The 9,980-nt window shown below is 38.6% G+C and overlaps 1 protein-coding gene across 1 annotated transcript; it reads left to right on the top strand.

The window, feature by feature from the left end:
• Nucleotides 1-258: 258 nt before the first annotated feature.
• On the top strand, nt 259-9,690 carry tfa (transferrin-a). Its single transcript, XM_042497003.2, has 17 exons — nt 259-388; nt 473-621; nt 2,281-2,383; nt 2,494-2,685; nt 4,450-4,579; nt 4,793-4,848; nt 5,080-5,243; nt 5,420-5,573; nt 5,657-5,817; nt 5,925-6,021; nt 6,122-6,142; nt 6,729-6,893; nt 7,437-7,587; nt 7,746-7,813; nt 7,905-8,089; nt 8,286-8,478; nt 9,341-9,690. The coding sequence occupies exons 1-17, from the start codon at nt 349-351 to the stop codon at nt 9,385-9,387; spliced, it is 2,076 nt and encodes a 691-aa protein (XP_042352937.2). The 5' UTR covers nt 259-348; the 3' UTR covers nt 9,388-9,690.
• The last annotated feature ends 290 nt before the right edge of the window (nt 9,691-9,980 follow it).

Raw genomic sequence — 9,980 nt, 5'->3', positions numbered from 1 at the left:
AAATAAGTTAAACTTCGAGTACAAATTGGCCTATAAAAGCAGGCATATTTACGTTTAGACTGAGTAAATGTTGATCTCTCTGGTCCTCTGAATGATTTCACACAGTTCAAACAATGGTTGAATAGTTTCAGAGTCTGTGACATTCCAGTATGTGGAAATGTCGGGTGTGCAATCTGTTTTCTTGCCATCCCGTGTACCAGCACACTAATGCACACGCGCGCCCACGCACGCACACATTAGGAAACCTGGGCAAACTTTTTTTCCGTGCTCACTCAGAGGTTTGCTATAAAAGCTCGAGCTGCCTGCAGGACTCTCTACTCTGCTGACCTGGACAACCCGCCGGCCAACATGCAGACTCTCCTCCTTGTGGCGCTGCTCGGGAGCTTCGGTAAAGACATCTGTTATTTTTTTTGCACAGACATTTTCAATCACCAAATGCTCAACATTATTATTAATCTATGTGCGTTTGCAGCCATCGTGTTCGCGACCCCCGCTACCAGGGTGAGGTGGTGCGTCAAGTCGGACAAAGAACATGACAAATGTGTGGCCCTCGCAGCCAAAGCTCCCGCTTTCTCCTGCGTGAAGAAAGCGAACACCATCGACTGCATCACTGCAATTAAGGTGAGGAGAGCAATGTTATCCACACATTCATTTGAGATGTGCTCCGTAAATAAAAACATAAAAACATATTTTTCATATCTACAGTTTGATTTATCCTATAGCAATGACTAATAAATGTGCGTTGCAATATTCTACTATTTTTAGTTATGATTTAATTAATGTTATTAGGCCTGTTATTGATGAAATGATGTTTGAACAGCACTAACTACTTAACACACTTTCATCATTAACAGTGCAACATATTCATGCTTTATACAGTATAAGTCTTATTCTGCAAAGTCAGTAATTATAGCTTTCAGGAAAAAGTAGCAAAGTGAAAATATTTTTCTTGCAAATTTAATGCAGATAAATGTTTAGTCCCTCAAAAATGTGCAGTACTTGAGTAAATGTTACTTAAACTGCCACAATGTGAAAATACTCTGAAGCAAATCTTGCAAGTAGGAGAGACCAGGGAAAATTTTATCTTTTTTAAGGTTTCGATGTCATCTCTCAAAAACCTTGTGAACTATTTAGATAAAATTTTGATGTAGGCAACTTGTATCTGTGTCATCAAATGTATTTACAACATATGTCAGAGTCACGATATTGTTTGAAACACTAGAAGTCATCAGTACTGTAGTACTTGTAACAACACATGTAATACCTTCATATAAATACCAAGAACCACAATTAACTTCTAAACATATAAATATAATTAAAACAATTTAACATCCATTGAACAATTAATTTCAGTTCCAGCATGATAAGTTATATACTTAAACCAAAATAAAAGCAAAACAAGACAACAGTACAACCAGTGCAATCAGTTTCACCCACTTTTGTTCCTCATCACTCCCAGCAGTGAATGAAATGAAGCATTGTTTTCAGCCTCTAACATGAAATGAGATACTTGTTTATCACTAAAGTCAACACATGCAGAATCTAGACTATGCAGGAAACTCAGTCAAGCGTTTACTGTCAGCAACATTTTGAACAAAGTTTCCTTGATCATAGTGTGTCATTTCATGAACACCTGATGGTTTGTACAAAACAAGACAACAGTTTGTCCACTGGGAAGCTAAGACGGATCGCCAATGAGCACGTACAGAGTTTCATGGATTTGTTTAAAATGTGTAAAATTGAATGGCTCCAACCAGATCTGAGTTTTAGTACTCGGCTACTATTACAAAGCAAAAATAAAAGTTTGAAAAATATTTTAAAGCCAATATAACATTATTATTTTGTAAAATATTGTAGAGCCAAAAGTATAATATTTACCCCTGAAATGTAGCTGAGTAGAGGTATAAAATGGCATTAAATTTATGCATTCATTAATAGTACACCCTTAATAAAAAAAGAAAAAGAAAGAAAGTAGCAGAGGACTTATATTTTTACAGAGTGTAAGACATTTACACCATTAGTTAATGTAGTAAAGGCAACTGGTGCAAAATTGCAAAATTCACCAGACTGCAGGAAATTAAGTGTTTCATACAAAACAAACAAAAAAAAGTTCAAATGAAATGTACACTCTTGTGCACTTAAAGAGAGAAATATGCAACTTTCCATCACTGCATTTAATTCCAACAGATTATGCATAAAAACATATATATTTGAGCTGCTGGAGAGATCAAACTCTACATTGCTCATTGGTAACAATTTATGTGTTTTTTTTTTCTTTAGGGTGGTGAGGCAGATGCCATCACTTTGGACGGAGGGGACATCTACACTGCTGGACTGAACAATTACAACCTGCAGCCCATCATTGCTGAGGACTACGGCCCCTGTAAGTTTACCATCATCTGCTGTCTTTACTGATTAAATTAGCTCAAGAAAGCATTTTCTAAGAGCCACATGTTTTAACATCTTGCTCTCGGATGTTCTGCATGCATCCAGCTTCAGACACCTGCTACTACGCTGTTGCTGTGGTGAAGAAGGGCACAAACTTTAAATTCAATGAGCTCAACGGGAAGAAAACCTGCCACACCGGTTTGGGGAAATCTGCAGGTTGGAACATCCCTGTAGGAACTCTGGTGTCGATGGGTTTGATCCAGTGGTCAGGCATTGAGGATAAACCTGTGGAGGAGGGTGAGTAAGAGCACAGTCATCAAATAAAAGATTGGTCACAGTGTCCAAGGTGTGCATCAGTTGTGTAAAATGTTGGAAAATCAAATATATTTCTGCTTTGGTCAGAGCTGCAGCTACTACTGAGGACACTCCTCTTGGTGGGAATTTTATTTTCTTTAAAGAATTTTAGACATCAGTAATGTGATATCTGTCAGTTAGATAAGAAGCCACAGCCAGTTAGTGTAGCTTAACATAAAGTCTGGAAACAGTGAGCTAGGGTTCCCATGAATTCTTAAAAAGTCTTTAAAGGCATTGAATTAATTTATTCAAAAATAAGGCCTTAATTAGTATTAAAATGTCTTAAATAAATCTAAAAGTCCTAAAAATGCTTAGACATGGGAAATGGGACTTTATGATTTTTCTTCTGAAGTTGCATTGTTCAAATGAAAAATCTTTTATTTATTTATTTATTATTACATTACATTATTGTTATTATCATTTATGCATTAACTGAGCCATTCATTAGCCGTAACCGCTTATCCTGTCATGGTTTGTAGGGGGTGCTGGAGCCTATTGCAGCTGTCATTGGGCAAGATAATATCACTATTATTATTATTTATTAAATGTAAAATTTGCTAAATTCCCCTCACCCAAAAAATCTGTTTAGTGTTACAAAAAATATTTAGGAAAAATTGTGATTGCTGTTAAACTGGTCATACATTTAATTCCATGTGGCATACGAAAAGTCTTAAAAAGTCTTAAATCTAATGTGCCTTAAGCTGTAGGAACCCCGGTGAGCTTAGTTCTAACCAAAGGTGACAAAATTAACCCACCTGCACATCTAAAGCTCACTACTTAAGATAAACTGAAGTGGAAAAACGTATAATTTCATAAAAAAAACAGGAATTTTAACGCCCAGCCAAGAAACAGTCTGGCACAAAACCTCTTGAACATAACCTTTTAAACCATAAATGTGATGTTTTTAAACCACGAAGCTTGAAGCTATACTCGGCAACTTAAATGCAAATAACTTTTTTTCATATTTACTGAAACTATCACTGTATTCTAAAAGAAATACATAAGACAAATAATTCTGGAAAGAAATTTGTGTTCCTCCTCCTCCTCCTACTGCCTCTAAAATGTACTGCATGAGTCAAAAATCAGAGCCGAGGAGTCTCTAACGCAGCTGTCAATCATGTCACTACTCCTGAACTGCAGTCAAAGTAGGCAGGGCTAATCAAATATGAATCCAGATTCAAATGTCATCAGAAACATTTTTTATTGTGCTGTTTAGCTGTAAAATAAGAACACAGGTCCAGCTGATGTTTTGTTTAAGCTCCACTGTTTCCAACATGCAGGCCGGATCGCAAACTGGTGGCAAAAAATTAAAGACAAAAGGTTTTGGAGTTGGTGTGTAAACATATTTGACACAAGTCATTTTTATTTTGTGCAACAATTGTAGATGAAAAATACAAACTTTGTGAGCAGTCCCAAAATCCTAAAATGTCAATCTCTTCCTTTGAATTAGTTGGATGATTTACAGGCTGATTTCAGCATTTTTATACTAAATATGTTTAAATTTCCCAACTTAAACTCTTTACATTACTTGAAGCATCATATTGGCAAAGAACTGTTGACTAAATAAAGTATTAAAAATGCTGAGACTTTCTTTATGGAGTTTGGACAAACTGTGTTAACAGTGTGTGTGGGAGAAACTGCAGGGACTGTGATATACAACTTCAGTATTTCAAAATCTCTGCAACGGCACTGCTTTTTGTTTTGCAGCGGTGAGTGAATACTTCCAGGCCAGCTGTGCCCCGGGGGCAACAAGGACCAGCAAACTGTGTCAGCTGTGCAAGGGAGACTGCTCCAGGTCCCACAATGAGCCTTACTATGACTACGGTGGAGCCTTCGAGTCAGTCTCAGTCTTTCTCTGATCTTTTTCAGCATTACTATGACTTTAACTACCATCCTATCCTCTATCTACCTCTGCACATTTATCTTCCAAATACGATAAGCTGTCATTGCTCAGTCTGTACTTTTATACTATTTTGATGAAATAGGCTCTACTGCTAGTGACAAACAAACCCCTGATGTTGATGCACCTGTGGATTTGTGTGTTTCTCAGTTGTCTGAAGGAGGATGCCGGAGAAGTAGCGTTTGTGAAGCATCTCACTGTACCTGGTCAGTATCACTGCATTATCTGTTCTAGTATGTATTGAATTATGGACATAAGGACATGTTTCAGTCTTAATCACATACTCAGACCCTCACCCTTGCTTTTACATGCCATTACTGATATATTTGTGGAATTTGCCCAATATGTTTCTGTGAACACAATACTCCTTTGTTAAGTCATAAGCATTGACTTAAGAAAAGAAAAAGACATAAATCATTGTTATGAAACACTTTCAGATTCTGAAAAGGCCAACTATGAGCTGCTGTGCAAGGATAACACCAGACGGCCTGTTGACGACTATAAAAACTGCCACCTGGCCAGAGTGCCAGCTCATGCTGTTGTCACCCGCAAGGATGCACAGCTGGCCGAATTAATCTGGACTAGCCTCAATGCAGTGCAGGTATGATGATACAAAACATTTGTACTGAACTGAGAGTGAGCAGTAAGACTGACTGCCTGATGAGAGAGAAGAGGGAGAAATACAGTGAATCATGAAAGGATTCATTTTAATAAGAAACTTGTGTTACAAAATACTTCAGTGCTTGCATAATAAGTTTCCTACTTCTTTCTTTTCAGGGCTTCGACCTCTTCTCCTCAGCTGCCTATGCACCTGCCAAAAACCTGATGTTCAAGGACTCGACAGTGAAGCTGGTGCGCCTGCCCGAAAACACAGATTCCTTCCTGTATTTGGGTGCTGAGTACATGAGCATCGTCCGTTCCCTTAAGAAAGGTACAGTAAACATGAGAAGATAAAACACACACATTAACGTACAAACAGCAGACACTGGCTCATGATTGTGCTTCACTTCACAGAGCCGACAGGCACCGCATCCACTGCCATTAAATGGTGCGCTGTGAGCAAAGCTGAGACGGATAAGTGTGATGTCTGGAGCATCAACAGTATCGCTGACGGCACCACTGCCATTGAATGCCAGAATGCCGCCACAGTTGAAGAGTGCTTGAAAAAGATTATGGTAAAACAACCCTGGATGAAAACTTTGAATCCGTCACAAGCTTGATATTTCTGCTCCCTTTTTGTGGGGTTTGTCTTAAAAAATCTCTGATGTCGATTATCCTGCAGCGTAAAGAGGCAGATGCAATGGCAGTGGATGGAGGACAGGTGTACACAGCTGGGAAGTGTGGTCTGGTTCCCGCTTTGGTGGAGCAGTATCAGGAAGGTATGAAACTTAAAAAGCACAGAGGCTGTCCGTTATGATCCTGTCATTTATTACACCTTTTCGGCATGAATAACATTTGAATCTCTGTCTCTCTCCACAGATCTGTGCAGCGCCTCTGGAGGTAGTATATGCAAAATTAAATGTTAAAATATTGATCACCACATTTAAAAACAAAACATATACACACCTAGTAATTTTCACTCATCTAGAACCATGACTTCAAGGAAGAAAAGTGTGTGATTTAGCTGTAATGCAAATTAGAGGACAACACACTTTGTTTATGTGTTCATTTCCGAATAATTGTTGGAGAGTATTCCTGGGAAGAGATATACAAATTGGTGCTAAATATAAAGAAACACTTAATTTTCTTGAAAGAGAATCTAATTAAATACTCTTTCATTAATCATTTATTGTTAGAAAATTAATTCTCTGTCTAAGTTGAGTTGTATGCTATGACAAACGTCCCTCAAGGTCATGCTAACAGGAATTGATAAATTGGAAGTATACCAAGTGAACACTGTCTATTTCCTGAAGTAACAAACTACATAGTTCTCTCCAGGAGACTTCGTGGAGATTATTTTTTAAATTACAGAGCTGTATATATGTGTATCCTACAGTTTGAAGATGAACTTTTAAATCAACTATGAATAATAATAATAATCTGGAGGATAGTTTTGATTCATCGACTGTACTTCCGCTCCTTGTAGCCCAAGCCTCCTCATACTATGCTGTCGCTGTGGTGAAGAAGGACTCAGGGGTGACCTGGGAAAACCTGCAGGGCAAAAGGTCTTGCCACACGGGCGTCGGCAGAACTGCTGGCTGGAACGTCCCCATGGGTCGAATCCACGCACAGACTGGTGACTGTGACTTCAGTAAGTGACTGTGGGCCTCGTTTCCTAAAATTAATGTTAAAAAAAAAACAACTACTAATTTGAAATTGCAGATAGCTTACGTTAAGACAGAACTGAAAGGCCGCCAGATTTTTTCGTATCAATATTATGAGGCAAATTTCTATTGAATGAACAGTATCTGCAAATTTGTGAAATGCTTGAGGATGGTAGGCTGTGAAAGGTGTTAGTGCATATGTGCAGATTTTCACTGCATTAGTGCACATTTTCGATTCACATGTTCAGGTTTTTTTGTGTGCTTTTCCTCATTTTTAGTGCTAGCTTGCATATTTTCATTGTGTATTTGCATGGTTTCAGTGTGAATGTGCAGATTTCCACTTCGAATGTGCACGTTTTCAATGTGTATGTGTATGTTTCAATACGTATGCAAACATTGTCAGCAAATATGTGCACATTTTCAATTTGTATGTGCATGATGTGTATGTGAAAATTTTTGGTGTATATGTGCAGGTACTTTACACTCCACTGAGTGTAACACTAAGACACTTTATCTACTCTTCTCTTCAGCTAAGTTCTTCAGTAGCGGCTGTGCCCCCGGATCAAACCCCGATTCTCCATTCTGTACACAGTGTGCCGGCAGTGGCAAAGCTGTGGGAGATGATTCCAAGTGCAAAGCCAGTGCTGACGAGCAGTACTACGGCTACGCTGGAGCCTTCAGGTACGGGGCCACAGCGCAGTTACTCGCTACATACAATTTTACATTCATTTATGTTTAAAGAACAGTTTGACATTTTGGGAAATACATCCATTTGCGTTCTCTCTGATAATTAGAAAAGATTGATATCTTCACAAGTTATGTTTTGCATGTCATTATAGATGTCTCGTTGAGAATGCCGGCGATGTTGCTTTCATCAAACACACAACTGTTGATGAAAACACTGGTGGTAAGCAACTGACACTGACCCATCTTCATCTCAACTACGAATGTGTTGTTTGTATAAAACTATGACATACTTTCTCTTCTCCTTGTCAAAGGCAAGAATGCAGCAGCGTGGGCTAGTGCTTTGAACGCTGATGACTACCAGCTGATCTGCCCTGGGAAGGGTCCAGTGCCCATCTCTGATTACGCCTCTTGTCACCTGGCTCTCGTGCCTGCCCATGCTGTGGTGACTCGTCCTGAGACTCGTAGTGAGGTTGTTCGCGTTCTCCTGCAACAACAGGTCAGTAATGATTTTTAGGGACATTTTTACTAAATTCTTTTGTAATTTTACATGCATTTAACTCACTTTCAACATATTTTTTTATCCTTTACCCCTGTTCATTACTGACCTTAATGCAGATGATTAACTTATATAATCATCTCACATCTTAAAAAAGGAATAAGTCTGTAAATCTCCATTTTATTTTTATTTACAGGTCAAGTTTGGACCCAGTGGCAGTGACACCTCATTCAGGATGTTCCAGTCAGATTCAGGAAAGAACCTCCTCTTCAAGGACTCCACTAAGTGCCTCCAGGAGGTTCCAGTTGGGCAAAACTATGAAGGGTTTTTGGGACCTGAGTACATGACTGCCATTAATTCACTCAGACAGTGCAGTGACACTACTCCAGGTTTGTACAACTGGTGGTCAAGTCAAGACTAATGGCAAAGACACATCAAACAGACATCAAAGATAAAGTGGCGACAAAATGAAAGTGTGCGTCGCCTCACGTCACCTGTGTCTTAGGCAAAAAAGTCGCATATAAACCCATCGGAAAAACTACATCAATGGCCGCCCAAAATGTGAATTCAGCACCTGCGAAAGGAATTAACTGCCCATACCAGAAGATGGCATTTATCTGTAACCGCCTTTCAAAAAGGAAAACCTCATTGGCTAAAAAAAATAATCTTACCAAAAGGTTTACAAAAGCACGGTGCTGGCTCATGCCCATAAATATTTAATTCAATTACCACTGAGGTGACGTTTCGAGCTACAGTCTGATAAAGAGCATGCAGCTCAAAACGGCAGCTTTGTGGTAATTGAATTAAATATTTATGAAAGCATAATCAAGTGAGCAGACTTTTTCTTCTCTAAAAAAATAATCATACCATATATAACAAGTTTGTTTAGACCTCACTCCCTCAAGATTTTAGATATTTGTTTATTTTCCCTTATTTGAGTTTCTCTTCTTGTGCACTGAGCTGAACTACCAATCTGAGTGATTTAATTCACCAACGGGGTCCGCCATCTCAGATTTAACATGCTGAATCAGTGAAAAAAAGCTGATAAGGGCCAATGAGGGCCAACAATGCGGTACACGCGGCAGCGACTACAACATTGATCAACGGCTGACTGTCAACTTGGTGTGTCAGGGCCTTTACAATACTAATTTATCAGATTAACTTTAAATTTGTATCTTTGTAGTCTAGAAACACCATAAAAATATGTCTGCTCTGCTTTCTCAAGTCTTATTTTTTTTCTTTTCCCAACAGATCTGGAGAAATCTTGCACTTTCCATTCCTGCCAGCAAAAAAACTAGTGGCAACGATGGACCATGTGGAGCCTCCTTCAGCCCTCAGTGATTCAAGCACCTTACCCACACTCAACCGCAAAATTGCTTTGTGTATTTTACTGCTGATCTTGTTGTAGACCTGTTTTGAGAAGTACAACAAACAAGCACATACATTCCACAGCTTACAAATCAACTATTCTGGGACCAATCATGTCCACATGTAGCTATTTCCATGCTGTTGAAAGATAATGTTACTTTGCCTGTTATTGGATCAACCATGTTTTGTTAACACGTGCCTGACTTTTCACAAATAAAGCCTTGTTAATGCTCTTTTCTGGTGATAGTATGGTTTCTTTTTAAAATAGTGTAATGTTTAGACATCAATCTGGAATATCACTAAAAGCACATAGAATGATAAGTAAAAGGTTTTACAAAAATGCCAGTCTTATTGAATTTGCTTCCAGTGCTAAAAACAGTTTGCGATGGTTTATTGACTGTAACTTTATCACGGTCTTGATAAACATTAACTGTGTCGGTTTGAGTGAGCCACAAATAATGTGGAACATTGTGCTTTTGGGGTATTCTGAAAAGTGTCCAAAAAGCTCCACATAATTAAAAAT

The sequence above is a fragment of the Plectropomus leopardus genome, chromosome 12 (assembly GCF_026936395.1).
Source record: "Plectropomus leopardus strain MGB_pleo_1.0 chromosome 12, ASM2693639v1, whole genome shotgun sequence".
Taxonomy (NCBI): Eukaryota; Metazoa; Chordata; class Actinopteri; order Perciformes; family Serranidae; genus Plectropomus; species Plectropomus leopardus.
This window is presented reverse-complemented; position numbering and strand designations above follow the sequence as displayed.